General features: G+C 36.7%; 2 protein-coding genes across 3 annotated transcripts; both read left to right on the top strand.

Annotated features, from left to right (window-relative positions):
- Window positions 1–7745, top strand: lin7c (lin-7 homolog C (C. elegans)). 2 transcript variants are annotated; one of them, XM_044206425.1, is made up of 5 exons: window positions 1–210; window positions 1373–1491; window positions 1681–1752; window positions 1906–2115; window positions 3435–7745. In XM_044206425.1, the coding sequence occupies exons 1-5, from the start codon at window positions 174–176 to the stop codon at window positions 3600–3602; spliced, it is 606 nt and encodes a 201-aa protein (XP_044062360.1). In that variant the 5' UTR covers window positions 1–173; the 3' UTR covers window positions 3603–7745. The 2 variants fall into 2 exon arrangements, with proteins under 2 accessions (XP_044062360.1, XP_044062352.1); XM_044206417.1 differs by lacking the exon at window positions 1–210 and having other exon boundaries at window positions 1318–1491.
- A 4285-nt stretch (window positions 7746–12030) lies between these two features.
- LOC122880862 (60S acidic ribosomal protein P2-like) lies at window positions 12031–14916 on the top strand. The gene is made up of 5 exons (XM_044206408.1): window positions 12031–12170; window positions 13127–13250; window positions 13363–13411; window positions 14249–14344; window positions 14797–14916. Exons 2-5 carry the CDS (start codon window positions 13128–13130, stop codon window positions 14874–14876), a joined length of 348 nt encoding a protein of 115 aa, XP_044062343.1. The 5' UTR covers window positions 12031–12170; window position 13127; the 3' UTR covers window positions 14877–14916.
- The last annotated feature ends 1173 nt before the right edge of the window (window positions 14917–16089 follow it).

Genomic DNA, 16089 nt, shown 5'->3' with positions numbered 1-16089 from the left:
TTACTTGAACGCACCATGACACTGGCAGCTAGCCTAGCCGGCTAACTTGGCTAATCTGATTTATCGTCTCGGTTAAGCGCACGTAACGTTAGCCAGGATTACCAAATTTAGTTTTCCATATCAAGCGTTAAGCACTATATCTATCTGACATCAAATAGCCACTCATTTTAACAATGGCATCGCTTGGGGAGCCTGTGCGGTTGGAAAGAGGTAAAGTTAATTGGCTAGCTAGCGTTAGCTTAGAAATATTTGTTGTCATACCAGGGAGACATTAACCTAGTTTAGCTAGCGTTAGCCAAGTAGAGCTGGTGATTGTTGTGGACAGCATGCTTTCTTTTTTAGTTGGCTAACGTTGCGTTAACGATGTCTTGCGGATAGCTAATGTTTATGGCTTTGACTAATTGTGTATATTCTTGGCACCGACCTAGAGTAACGATAGTTTTTACGGCTGCATTGTTTTACTTTGCGCATTAGCTAACTAGCTAATATTAGTGACTACAGTGATCAGTTAACCTAGCTTGTTTGTCAAAGGTTCAATGAATGTTTGCAAACAAAAAATTGAGGCTTCCTACACTTTGCTACACCAGGTATATCATAATTAGAAGCAAGGATGAGCAGGAGGAAGTATTTACATTACAGATTATTTTCATCCTCAGTCTTCCTTTTAACAAAATGCTTAGCTTTAGCTACATTAGCTCCTGTTGTGTCTGCTAATACACTGTAGTTGGACAGTAGAGATATCCCATATTTTTATTTTAACAAACCCCCACACGTAATGTTAGGCTGCAGAAAAGCATAAGTAAATATATGTGACACAATCTCCTCACTATTGGGAATACTGAAATGTTGAAGGAAGCTGTAATGATTTAATTAAATCAGTTACAGTAGCAATTAGCACAGATTAAGAGAATAATGACTCATCTTCATTCTAATTATTTCAGTAGGACAAAATGAACTGTAAATGCAACAGTATAAATAAAATATTGAAGGAAAACGGCTCACACTTGTTTTTGTCCTTCTTGATGCAATTTCATGTGGTTATTTATTTTGAAAAAGTAGCTGATAATGTTTGCCCCATCCCCTGTGGTGGCAGAGGCAATTACTTATTTGTAAAACATGAAGTTAATGATATGCTTCTGTTTAAATTTACTTAGTGAAGGCTTAATGAAATTGATTCCAACTTTAATGATTTGTAAATAATTCTGTGGTGACACCAAGCATTTGTTAAGCTTATTCATAGTTTCTTGCTTCTTAGTTTTATATTGGTACAGACTGAGTACTGACATTCACACAGGCAACAGTCATTGCCTATATGAATGTCTCTATTTGCAGATGAAAACCTTGATGGTGGTGTATGTGTTCTTGTTGACAGATATTAGCCGTGCTGTTGAACTGCTTGATAAGCTCCAGAGGACAGGGGAAGTGCCTCCCCAGAAGCTGCAGGCGCTGCAGAGAGTCTTACAGAGTGAATTCTGTAACGCTGTCAGAGAAGTGAGACTCTTTGTCTGTGTTATTCTTAAAACATTTAACTGTGAGATGTCATTAGTTCACTTTTCTCTTCTGATGTTAAAGTTGATTGTTAAAAAAACAGAGTTTTGATTACTTTGTGTTCACCTTTTGGAAATATGGACAGCTGTTGCTGGGATGTGACTAAATATTGTCAGAAAAATGTCTCTTCAGGTTTATGAACATGTGTATGAAACAGTGGACATCAACAGCAGTCCTGAGGTCAGGGCCAACGCCACAGCTAAGGTAGACCCAAGTTAAATACCATCGAATACTCAGAATTTTACTTGTGCACATCTTTTTCTAATCTTAATTTCAGATCATTTGTTTCCATTGTGTGTTGAGTGCAGTAAATACAGTATATTTGCAAAGGTTAAACAACACCACTTTTATTTGTAGGCTACTGTGGCAGCTTTTGCAGCAAGTGAGGGACACTCACATCCACGTGTCGTGGAACTGCCCAAGACAGAAGAAGGCCTGGGTTTCAATATAATGGGTGGAAAGGAGCAAAACTCACCTATATACATCTCACGGATCATCCCAGGGGGCATCGCTGATCGACATGGAGGCCTGAAGAGAGGCGACCAGCTTCTCTCTGTTAATGGGGTGGTACGTTCAATTCACAGAATCATGACTTACTCAAGGATGTTAGATTTCTTTTAGCTTGGTACACACTTCAGTCTGATGACCTGTACACATTTTGCCGACAAGTCTTGTATTTCCATAGATAGTTAAAGACAAAGCAAAAAAGGCAAAGCTGATGTTTTTGTAAACTCAGCTTCATTATCCACTTGGTGATAAAATACACAATTCAGCAATTAGAGCTGATTAAAAATTTAAAACCTCTCAAATTCACTTCTACACTTCAAGTCAAGTCAGTTGTATTTATATATCACAAATAATACATTTATCTCAAGGGGCTTTACAATCTGTACAGCATACGACACCCTCTGTCCTTAGACCCTCGATTTGGATAAGGGAGAAAAAAAACTTTAACGGGGAAAGAAAATGGAAGAAACCTCAGGAAGATCAACAGTGGAGGGATCCCTCTTCCAGGACGGACAGCCATGCAATAAATCTTGTTAGTACAGAATAGACCAACATAGTATAATTACAGTATGGACAATCAGGATGACACAATTATAGATAGATTGTAAACATAAATGAAGAATATAAATCCAGGAGGACGTCGAGCAACTTCCAGGTGCTGCCAAACAGATAGGACTTGAGCCACACGGCCTCCTCTCCACCATGAATAATCTCTTTTCTGTGGGTTTCCAGCATCAAATGCACTTTGTAATTTCCATGTGTACATACTGTATTATTCAGAAAACAATCATTTGTAATAATTTTGATATAGGTGAAAGGAAAATTGAGCATGATAGGTTTGAAAATGTTTTATGAGGAAGTAAATGCATTCAACATGTTTATTAGGCCTCAAAAATGTGTTTTGGAAACAGTAAACATTTTTTTTTTTTTTTTTTTTTTTTTTTTTTTTTTTTTTTAAGAAATCTCCACACGGTACCTTAGGGCTCTTCCATATTAGCTACAACATTCGGCACTTTGTGGCCGTGGCTTGCTGTGGTCATGTAGATTAAATTTCCAGAATCAGCCAAAGACAATCATCCAACTGACTTTGTTTATTGCTCAGTTTGTTCTCCTAGTAAAATTTCCAAATTACAAACTTGGTAAGTTGAACCAGGCTGCCAAAGCTTATGTTAGAACTATGTTCACTCTAATACCTATAAAATACTGAGGTCATTGTTTCTTCCAAAGTTACTGCATACCTTGTTGATCTTGTGCTTAACAATTGCCCATATATATATTGCTTTTTGGATTATAAAACTATAAAAACTTTAGACTTTACTACGGTTGTTATGCCTCTTTGTGATAAAATCTTACAATACATTTCTGTGTTTTTTTTCCAGAGTGTGGAAGGTGAGCACCACGAGAAAGCTGTGGAACTTCTCAAAGCAGCTCAGGGCACAGTGAAGCTGGTAGTAAGGTACACCCCCAAAGTCCTAGAGGAAATGGAGTCACGCTTTGAGAAAATGAGGTCGGCGAAGCGCCGGCAACAGAACAACTATCCCCAGTAGGATTTTTCCGTGTTGATGCCCAGCTCCCATGTCTCCTCCTCTAGCCTTCAGGCCATTTGTTCTGGTCTCTTTCTTATCTCCCTGCCCCCCCAAAAAACATAACAAACATACAAGTTTAGTTTTACATGTAGTTCCTACTCACACATACTGTATATTGTGCTTCTACCGTTTTCTGTAGCATTTTTAATATTCGCCATTATTACACTGGACACTACAACTCTAGACAAACACTAGAATGATCATGATTGTCAGTGTAGGTGGTCACTCACACGTGTGCATTATTTTTGGATTGACAATATGAATGCAACTTTGAGTGCTTTTGAGACCAACTACACAATTCCTTTGACTGGAAAGGTAGTGTTTTTAATTCTTTTATCACCGCCACTACCAAGTGCCTCAGGGCAAACACGTTTATCTGATGTACTGTGTTCACCGTTCTTTTTTTTTTCTTCTTTTTAATGGTTTCAAGTCAAGTACTGGTAATTAAATGCTTGTGACAGGAATTACTGCATGCTTTGCATCTGTTACTCTTAAAGATCATTTGATTTGATATAAACACATGGTAAACACCCTTTTAATTGTACGAACTTCAAAAAAAGATGCAGTTTTATTTTTATTGCTGCTCTACAGGCATGTGCAGAATAGGGAAGCTTTAGTGGAGTTGATGACAGTCTGAATTAGTTAAAAAGAGAGTTTGATAATAAGGGAAACCACTGAAAATACTTCAAAACAAAAGTGGAACATCTTAAAGGGTTTTCTTTGGGCTTACCGTTTTTCTAACGTCATACATTAAAAAGCTCAACAGGTACTGTAAGTGATGCAATGGGGTCTCAGCATCTTTTTAACTAAATTACTGCCATCACAGACGCCCATTTTTACTTCTATCGAAGTAATAAACATTCATAAGCATAAACCTTGCAGTCAGAATGACATGAGATTAAACCTGTTCAGCTTCTGATTAATTTGTCGTGACATAAATCAGGAATGTACTATATGTCATGTTTTTCCTTTGCCAGGCACAGTACTTAATGAGAAGTCAATTACTTAAAATTTGTTTTTGATCTTTGCAAAAAAAAAAAAACCCAGCTTGTTAGCATTGTTTAAATCATTCAGTGAAAGTTCAAAATGATAATGATGATAATGTCAAACAATCTCTTTAAGTCATAATAATGCCTAATGTGAGCTATCATCATTGTTTTGATGAATGAAATGGCAGGTGTTTATCACACATACTGTATATGGCTAGACTTTACAGTGTTTAGTGGATTATGCCGTAAATCTATCGCATTGGCATAGCATTCAGTCAGTTTTTAACATTTTGTTGAAGAACAAAAGTGTCTTAAATGAAACATTCACTTCATTTGAACTTTTTTATCCTGGTAATCATTGACATCTCTCAAGGACTTCAATTAAAGACAAAATAGGACACCGATGCTGGAATAAGATGTATAGAAAAATGTCTTGAAATTTAAACAACTATTCACCTTTATGATGCTTGTACTCCATTCAAAGACAAGAGTATGCCCAACAATTCAATGATTTAGTAGAGCAATAAGTTTAAAACTTTTTTTTACAAACACTACAGATTTATGTCCGTACTTTGACATTTTTGTCGTTTCATCATCATTAACAATCGCCATTAAAACCAAAGGTTTGGTGGCACCCATGTACTGTATGTAATATAACTGCACATCATGTTGAAATAAGAATCATAATGACGAACATTTTATTACTGAATACTGCCAAACAGTCAAGTTTGTTCTGATAATGCAGTTTTGAGCAGGCTAATGTCAAAACAGTGTCAATACCCCCAATATACTGTAGGCTCTCCTTCCATGTTTACATATACAACACAAGTTTTTATAGTTTTAAATTGTTTGCAGAATACATGTTTAGCTACCATATTGATATTCATCGAATCAAGAGAAAACTTCTAATGATGTGGAATATTAATGCTTAAAAAACCTTGCTCGAGAAGCCCCTCATGCATACATGCAACATGTCAATCAAACATGTCTGTAAGTCATGGTTTTCTTTAAAATACTTTATTATTCAATATAAAACTACAAAAGTGAGTATTAACAGACTTTTCTTGCTTTCCCAGCAAAGGGAATATAAATGTCTGTTCGAACCCCTCATCATCCAGTCTTTCAGTGTGCGGGACAACAAAGTATCCCCAGAACAAATTTAATTTCAGAGATTTATCCACAGTGTTTTGTTTCCCTAGATGTAATATCATGTATATAGTATAGTATAATGTAAACTAGGCTTTAGCTGACTAAGCCATACTATTGTCCAGTCTCAGGATCAGCACATCACATAATTGGGACAGGAAGGTAGTAACGACAGAGATAGTTGTGTTTTATCTAACTGATGTAGAAATTAGATGGATGGTGGATAAAGTAACAGAAACACATGGCAGTGTATGAAAGCAGGAAAACATTACCTTCGGTGTAGCTTCAGTCTCTCTGATGTTGTGGGCTTAACCATTTGTACTTAAAAAAAGATTACTTAACATCACTAAATGCACTGAAATGCATCACCAAGTGCTAAAAAATATTATCAGTGCAAAGTTACGGAAAGATTGGAAAGTGAGTATCAGTTGTGATGATAATCACATGTTCATTTTTACTTAATAATTGGAACTAAAATTGCATTTTGCTAAATTCAGATTTGGAGCAAACAAATCATCTTTGGCATCTTACTTTTATCTGTTACATTGTCTACATGTGTCCATTATTACTCCCCATGTTAACACAGAGTCTGCTTTTCCTTTTAAATATCAGGATTACTTGCGGGATTAGCAAGTAGAGTGAACTTGTCAAATTGTATTATGTGTTATTTTAATATTGCTCTAAATAGTGCAAGAAAAATTATGATACTTGATGAGCACATAGCCCAGTTGTATTTAGTGGATGTGCTGTAATCCATTATTCCTTATTAAAAAGCTGAATTTTGGGACAAAGTATAAAATAAACACACACACACAGTACTACAGAATGCTGAATACTGAATGCAAATCAATTATCTATGCAAAGTAATTTAAGAACTTTGGAAATATCCTGTAATGGTGCAAATAGCTGTCATTTTACTGCAGAATTGTATTGAAAATTACTACTTTAAGGCTGTGTGGACATGTCAAATGTAACATGACATATTCAACAATTTTGGAACCACTGCACTTTTTTTGGACACATTGGAGTTACGCAATGTTATGAGACATTTACAATGTTTGTTATAACATTCTCACATTGATCACCATCAAGTAGTTGCAGTGAAAATTTCCATGTGATATTAGCCTTGCTATCTAATTAATGATTGTCAGGATGCATGTAGAAGAATAGGCTTATGTGAAAGTGTGGTTAGCAATAGACCATTTCATAGGCTACTTTGAGCAAAATGTTTGTTTTGAGGCAGAACATTTAGCAGATGTACATAAAAGATTAAATGTCTTAACATAATGTATAGTTTGTCCCTTAATTGTGTTTTATCCAACATTAACTAGCTAGATTCACTGCTTACACACATGTATAGTAAATCAGGAAAAAATGTAATGAGACTTGGTGTTGATATTGCACAGTCACACTCTCCACTGAATGTCACTGACCATTGAAGTACCCTTCAACTTTCTACCCATTTTCCTTGTCTATATATTGGAATGGTCAATAGAGTATTTTTTATAATACTTTTCTTTTGATATTTTTCTCAATTTTTATAAGTGATTTTCCTAAAACCAAATACAAGGAATGATTGGTACTTCCATGTTGACTGTCCCAGGGCCACATCAGCAAAGCCTCTCTGAAAAGCAGCACTGATGTAGGATGGTAGCTGAGGTCTCTCGACTGTATGAACTTACAGACTTAACAGATCAACTGTCCTAGATCAGCACTTTTCTGACATCTGAACTGATTTTTCTTTTCTTTCTAGTACCAAGACCAAACTTGCAACATTTGTGAAAACTTTGATAATGTTTTGAAATGTTTTAGTCAGTGCTTGTTTAGGATTATTACCTGTAGACTGTATTGTGTTATTTTGTGTTCTCTGGTTTCTTACCTAATTGACTGTGATGTGGAATGTAAAATGTTGTGATGTAGAACATAATAATAATTGGACTGGAGGCTAAATAAACAGTGCTTAAATGTATGACTTTTGAAGGTCTTCTTGAACATCTTTTACACACAGCATTTATTTTAGTTTTAAAACATTGGGAACAACCACCAAAGGCAGTGAAAAAGTGGTGAGAGGACATGTGTGATCCCATCCCTTCATAATCAAAACAATAAGATGTTTATGGGCATGTCTCTTATCATTTAGTTCAGGCTTTGTTCCAAACATGTAAGACTTGTCTGTCCTTTTATAAGATGTACTTAAGCTGCACACAGGCTGCATAATAGAGTCTTCACTCTTCATAATAATTGTCATGCCTTGACATACAGTATGGTAGATGTTTGATGGAAATCCAGCATCACTAGCATGCACACAACACACAGTAAGAGCTCTTTTTGATGTAGAGGGAAATAGAAAGTGTTTGCTGTCAAATGCTGTTGGAAGAATTAACCCATGAATGAACTTGAATTCTCAACTATTGAGAATAACAGTTTATTTTCTGACAAATCTGACACACACTGTTGTTGACGTACATTGCTGCAGCTACACCAGTAAATGTTTTCCCTTCCACTTCAATCGTAGAAAAGGTTTCAGTCGTAGTCATCTGGACACTGTTTTCAGAATCAAGATGTTTCGGCTCCCATCCGGAAGTCATTCTCAATTGTGAAAAAATGGTCCAGGAACTCTGAAATTTAAGCTACTCTGGACCAGAGACATAAAACAATAACTTTAAGCTGTTTTCAGTGAGACAAGTTCATTTTCACCACTATGTCAAGGAAAGCTGTATTTTGTTTGCAGAATGTCAATCAAATTTGTGCAGAAGAAACATGAAAAATCTGTTTAGAGATGAAGGACAACATGGTTATTTTGATGGTCTTTTAAACTTTCCTACAGCAAGCATAAGTTCATCTTGACCTTCTTTGGATGACAAAATACAACTTACCTTGACATAGTGGTGAAAATGAACTTGTCTCACTGAAAACAGCTTAAAGTAATTGTCTGATGTCTCTGGATTAGATTTTTACAGTACTTAAATGACAGTTTTTATTACTCTAATGCAGGAAGTAGTTTCTGAGAGGATCTTGGCATTAATGACAATTTATGGTAATATAGTGATTAAAATGAATTTAACCAACAGAAAGAAGCTTCAGTAGAACACATGTTCTCTGTGGACTATGTTTTAAAAACATTTCTACATTTCTAATGTACAAATTCATTTCTGAGAGTTTCGTGGCATTAGTGACAGTTCATCTTAACATAGTGGTTAGAATACACTTATCTCCTGTATTATCACTTTTTAACTGATTCCTCTTCTGCACTTAACAGGAGAGAGCCAGTATAGTTTCATAGTAGTAGTATATATGTATACAGCCGAAGCTTGTATACATGATAAACTCTGAGGACTTTGTGTGAGTGGATGAAATTGGGATAGTTGGTGTTGGGATTGAGATAGTTCCTGTCATATTTCCTAAATTAAATTTCAAACATTAAACTTGTAAAGTCAGACAGAAACCACAGTTTCTCAGAAACAAATTAGTTTCTGAGAGTTTTGTGGCATTAGTGACAGTTCATCTTAACATAGTGGTTAAAATACACTTATCTCACCAACTGAAGCAGATGTCTAATAGTTTGCATATGTGTTCACTCCATCGTGTGTCTGAGTCTGAGTGGAACATTCTCTTTGTGAATCTTGGGAGGGCCATGGATGCAAGGAATGACTTATACGATACCCTGGGGAAGCCATTCCTTGCATCTATGGCCTTCCCAAGATTCACAAAGAGAATGTTCCACTCAGACCCATTGTGTGTAGCACAGATTCCATCACATACAACGTAGCCAAACGTTTGACTACAATCTTGGCTCCGCTGGTGGGGAACACAGTACATCATGTGGAAAAATTTGTGGACAGAAAACAATGGGCCTGATTGCTGATTACTGGGCCATCATGAAAACAATTAGGTTTGTTTCAGGTAAAACTAGCTAATCAACAGATACTCAGGTTTTTGGAGCCCTGCTCTCCTTCCTGAGGGCAGGACTTATGTAACAAAGAGTAGCTTAAATTTCAGAGTTCCTGGTCCATTTTTTCACAATTGAGAATGACTTCCGGATGGGAGCCGAAACATCTTGATTTTGACAACAGTGTCCAGATGACTACGACTGAAACCTTTTCTACGATAGAACACTCCTGGACGAATGAGGGACTACACCGTCTTACCTTCCACTTCAATGCTCCTCTTTCACTGTCTTGCCTTAATTGTATGAAAAGCAGGAAAAATACTTCAGAGATAGAAATAGAAACTTGGTGAGAGCAGCACGACAGCTCCAACATAATGGAGGTGACAGTTGGACTTTAAATTGAGTATTTTCTAAAATGAGGTAAAATTCAAAATTTTCTTTTAAACCCATAATTTCGTGGTCAAAAACCATGCCTCATGAGTAAGTGGAGACATTCAAATATACAGGGATGGACTAAGTGGTTTCCTACTGGCTACTGTCATTCCTTTGGAAGCCGAACAAAATAAGTTAACACTTTCCCCAAGAGTTAAAGAACAAAGCTTTTCCTGTTATATTGATCATGAACTGGAGAGCAAGATAGGCTTCCTGTCATAAGTCTCTCCATATTTTACTTTACATGCAGTTTTGCGTTGTGAATAAATCCGGCCTACACCTGAATTTTAGTAGCCTTGCCAGCATCAAAGCACTTTTATTTATTTATTGTTCTAAAATAAATCCAATACAAGTCAAAATGTGCACAAAACTTCAACTTAAGTTTCACTCCACATTTTTATCTCGGGTCATGTGGGATGCACATTTTGCATTTTGGAAACTACTGACAGAAAGCAATATAGCCCTGTAATAAATGCCACTTTTGCGAATATTAGATTGTTACATTTTTAATCATACAAATTGATTTAACTTTGTGAAATAGAGGCAAAAGTCTTGCTAGTTCACAAGTAAAATTAGGTTGTAGCCTTTGGTGTCTCTCCCAAATGTCTGCTGCTTCTGTCAATGTTTACAGTAAGTGTTCTTAAAGCATTACCGCTTTGGATATAGTTCTCCTTAAAAGGTGGTTTCACCCAGATGCATACATACATACTGAGAGGAGCTCTGTAACAGGAGCTCAGTGGTAGATCGGTTGCCTGGAACCAAACAGCGCACGTGACAGCGATTCATTAGAGCTGGTTGTTCACATTACAGCTTGAGACCAGAGCACAGCTGCTGGTTTCTCATGGTGTGGACGCCAGTCCATTGCAGAGTTTCGTGTGAGGACGGTTCACTTTGTCTTTTCTAGCAACCAAAATCAATCACACCCAGGAGCAAGCCCAGCATCAGCAGCAGGGGCTGAGGATGAAGCAGGAGGCCAAACTGGATCAGGAGCCAAATCAGCAGTGGGAGCAGACAGGGAAGAAGACATTGATTCATGTTAATATACTGTACAGTTAAACACACACACACACAGTTTGTTTTGAGGAAAAAAAGCTGGCAAGATGGTGGCAGTGCTGAAAGCTGACTGGAGATATAAGACTGCCTTGCACTGTCACAAAAGCACCAACCTTACAACAAAGCAGACAATTGATTCCAAAAAATACGAGATGAATTATAAAATATATTCTCTGATGTAAAGATTTAAAGATACCGCTCTGAGAAAACTTCCTCTGCACACAAAATCTGTAACGACCCAAATTACGGAGACAATCTAAGAGAGATTTAACATGGGTCTGTCACAGAAAGACACAAAACATGAATGCTGATTAAAGCAGCCTGAATGAGATGTATCCATGTTTTGGAACTAAATTATTGGTTTATTGGGACATACTTTGCAAAATTGTATTTTTTTTCATTCTTTGTCTTTATTGTATCAAGTACAATTTCATGGAATTACATGGAACATGTACATGTACACAGAAAATCAACACGTTAATATTGCTGCATAGTTATAAACAAAAATATTACATACGTTTTTTAAATAAGTAGACCTAAATACAATACAAAAATCACATTTCAATGACATAAATGAGGTTTCCAACTTCTATCTTGGAAGATCATTAGGTTAAAACCCAACAACCAGAAAAATCTCTCTTGCATTTCACTGCTTTTTGTATTTGTGTTCTTTTTTTTTTTTAGATTTTACATCTTATGAATGAAACATTTGCCAAGTGTTGCAGAGGTTTACAATGAATTAACTCTTATGACTGCACAATTTGATATCAGAATATCGTTAAAATTCACATTTGCAAGGTTGAAATGGAGGCAACTTCTTTTAAAGAAGGTGGTTGAACCTACAGCCCCAGAAAACTGTTTACATTACACACTCCGGTACAGCAGGTGGCGATTTGTTTGCTTTCGGGCTTTAATTGAAGACGAAGAAGAAGAGCGGTGTCTTCCGTTTTCATCCGGTGACGTAACTTCCTTTCTGTCCGCGCTAACCTCGAAGTGAACACGCGTTCGCCTGTCTAGCAAGTGAGTGTCCTTTTTACAATATAATAAATATATCTAGCACTGAGAGAACACATATGTTATCACAAGAAATAAGTAATCTTCCAACCCCGGTAGCTCAAAAACCTTCAACAGCGGCATATTAGCAACATTTATTCCTTTTAAGCACGGCAACGTCGGCAGCGGCTACGGTAGCTAATGTTAAGGGGACTGAAGAACACGCCGCCACATGGGTGTAAAAAGTGTAGCTGGATTTTTGTTGTCAGATTTTAAACGATTTGTTTGAGAATATCTAACTAGTTTTCCACACAGACTTTATGCTAAATATTCAAGAGTTTTCGCCGTTGACTCGTAAACCATCACAGATTTGGTACCTGGCCATCAATCGTATATTATATCTAATATTAAAACCTTGCAAACGTAACGTTATAGTGTAAATAGTGATGCGCGTAAACTTGACCAAAATACAACTTGTAGCTATATAAAAGAAGATTATGCTGCTTGACAGTATCACTACTTTTTGCTTGCTGTTAACATCACAATTAAATAGCCTAATGAACCACATCTTATAGGTATTTTTTCCCCTTATGTTAGCCAAGAAAAACTATTTCTGATAAAATGTAACTGAGATTAATCCAGAATGTATCTTAAAGGTATGAGCCACCAAGAAATAAAGGATAACAATAAAGCTTTTGCCTTCAGTTGCCAGAGTTGATTATAAAATATTTTTGGTTAGATCTGAAACATGCAATGCATGCAAGACAGTTTTAAGGTTATATCTGAGCTACAATTAATCTGCAAGGAAGGAGAAAATCGTATAAATGTTGGCAGCTGGCAACAATACATGCTTAGTCTGAGTTTTGCTAAGAGGTGCTGCTAAATACTTAAGGACAGAGTGCCTACATTTTGTACACAACATGCCACATTTTTGGTTATGATTTTCAATCTGTTAATAACCTTCCTGGTTATTGTTTTTATAGGATGCGTTACGTTGCTGCTTACCTGCTCGCTGCCCTGGGTGGCAATAACAACCCGGAGGCCAAGGACATCAAGAAGATCCTGGAGAGTGTTGGCATTGAGGCCGATAACACACGTCTGGACAAGGTACAGAGCAGTCTGCTCTTAATTGTATTTCTGGTGTTGTGGCAGCAGTTGTTCCACCAGCGGCTAGTCATTGTCTTTTGTCATTATTCACTAATTTGATCTTTCTCAACAGGTCATCTCTGAGCTCAGTGGCAAGAATGTGGATGAGGTGATTGCCACAGGTGAGTGTGTTTGTGCCTGTGTGTAGTGATTTTTGTTTGGTTCTGCTGAAATTGTCAGGTCTGTTAGTCTCTCCATTAAAGCGGCATCAGACATGATTTTAATATTGAAATGCCTCTGAATTAATCAAATACACGAAAGTGTGAAAGTTGGCATGAATATGTTTCTGACGTGGGATATTGTGAATAGTGATTATGTCCCTTGGTACACAGGAAGAGAAAATTAAGAAAGGAATGAAAAAACATTCGCAAAATATGAGTAACTGAACTGTGAATGCTGGACTCGCCAGTAATGGTTTCATCATTGTGGGCCATCAACACTTAGTGTTTTTAAAATAAGGTGATCAAGTTATTCTGCAAATACAAAATGCTTGATTCACTGACAGTCTGTGAATATGAAGGCATACTTTTTTCAACCTTTTATTGTATATGTCGATGTATTGTTTACACCTGGTTCGAGCTGTACAGAATCAAATCACAACTTTTGACTGTATCTTAGTGTTGGTACTGTGACAATGGCATGAATATTAATATTGGTGCTTTCTTACTATATCTACTATAAACTTTGTGTGTGTTAATGGTCTTTGAGGCCAAGTTTTGTATATGATAGCAGACGGAGGCAATCTTTGAATTTCACTTAGCGAAAATAGATTAAACATGTTCCCACTTTGACATAGCTTAAACAATCTTTTCCTGGCCTCCGAATATTACTATACAACTAAATTGCCAGATTATATCTCATGTTAACAACATACTGTTTCTGACCTCTATCTTGTTTCTGGCTGCTGAGTGTCAATGTTATCACTTGTGCTTTATGTCTGCCAACTCATGTCTCCTCAGGTTACGGTAAGCTGGCCAGCGTGCCAGCAGGCGGCGCCGTAGCCGTTGCCAGCTCTGCGGCTGCTGGCTCAGGCGGAGCCGCAGCCCCTGCTGCAGGTGAGCATCGCATCTTAGCACCTTGTTTGTCAGCATCAAAGACACTTGGCATATGGCACCTTTTACCTTCACCTTGTATGCTAATATCATTACATGCAGCCAAGTCAGTTATTGACCATTAATTAGTTTTTCATGGAATTCAATGTTACAAATCTACATAATTTAAACCTGTCAGAATGTACAAGTCATGTAGATAATGTTATGTTACAGATTTTTTTTTTTCATCTATGGGACATTTATGCTAGGTTTTTAAGCAGGGTCATTTTGGAGAAACCTGACATCAAAGTACAGTGACTTCACATTAATTTATGTAAACCCAACAATAGTTAACATAAGTCTATAAAAATATTGCATGAATTACCTTTAGTGATCTCATAAACAGCTTTTTGTTAAATGTGTTAAATTGATGTTGATTATAGCAGGACATATATCAAGTGCTTTTTGTTTTTCAGCTGCTGAGGAGAAGAAGGAAGAGAAGAAAGAAGAGTCTGAGGAGTCCGATGACGACATGGGATTCGGCCTGTTCGACTAAACTTTTTCAAAAGATAAATAAAGTTTATAAAAAATCAAAACAATTTAAATGTCTTTTTCACAGCAGAATTAAAGTTGTATTGGTATTTAGTAGGGTAGAAAAAAAGTTGAGACTTTTATTTATTTATATATATATATTTTTTTTTTTGAATACTCATACAAAATTGACCAATTTAAAAGAGGCCCAGTGTCAGTACTGGACTTGTGGGTTGACACTGGCTCTGTTCGTAGTGTTAAAAAAAAAGAGCAAGTACCAAACTATTGCAGCTAGTTAATAACTCATGAATCCTGTAATTGAGACCAGTGATCAGCAGATGGCGCTGTTGAGTTCTGCACCGTACACAAGAGTGAACGAGACACTAGGCTAGGTCCTTCATGTCAGTGTTAAAACATTTTGAATTATCCATGAGGGTTGATGTTTGTCTCTACACCAGACCGTTGGCATCTCAATACCTGCATTATTTACTGCTGTTAACGGCCCACAAGCAAAATGATTTTGCCAGTGATTGTTTCCATAAGGAGTGCTGGGTATTTGACTCATGCTTTTAGGACAAATACTCATAGGTAAACATTAGCTTATTATGTACTACTTCCATTTATTTAACTAAAGTATCTTATAAGCTTTAAAGATAGATCTATTACACCCTTATTTGGATAAACAGTGTTTAATTTGATGTGAATAGCTGAAGTGAAGATTTCTAATGGATTGTATACAATAAGTAGACTTTAGGTTTGTCTTGAAAAATCCAGTTATAAAAAGCTTTCATAAGAATGCTGAAGGGGACAAACATGATGGCTCATTACAAAACTTGTCCAACTAATCAGTGAAATCAATCCATCAGTCATAACCAATACATAACTCAAGTGAAAATGATGAAGAGCAAAGACAAACCTTCACTCAACCCATGTCACTTAATGTTTCCAGTTCATATGGTTCAAGGGTCAACATCCTGAATGTCAACTATTTACAGTAGCATTAAAACCAATAAATAACAGGCAACTAACAGCAATAGAGAATTCTTTAACCCCTTCCCCCAAACTTCACGTGCACATGTTGCGTGGATCGTCATAGTGACACCAGACCTTTTCAATACTAATAGATTTTTTTTGTTAGAACAGCACTTGCACCTGTCAGACAGTGCTATCTAATAGACACAATGCCAACAAATCCTTGCTCCTAAGCTAACACTGGCAGACTGTAAACCCAACTATGG

The sequence above is a fragment of the Siniperca chuatsi genome, linkage group LG1 (genome assembly GCF_020085105.1).
Source record: "Siniperca chuatsi isolate FFG_IHB_CAS linkage group LG1, ASM2008510v1, whole genome shotgun sequence".
Classification (NCBI taxonomy): domain Eukaryota; kingdom Metazoa; phylum Chordata; class Actinopteri; order Centrarchiformes; family Sinipercidae; genus Siniperca; species Siniperca chuatsi.
The sequence above is the reverse complement of the archived record's forward strand: the minus strand, read 5'-3'. Positions and strand labels throughout refer to the sequence as shown.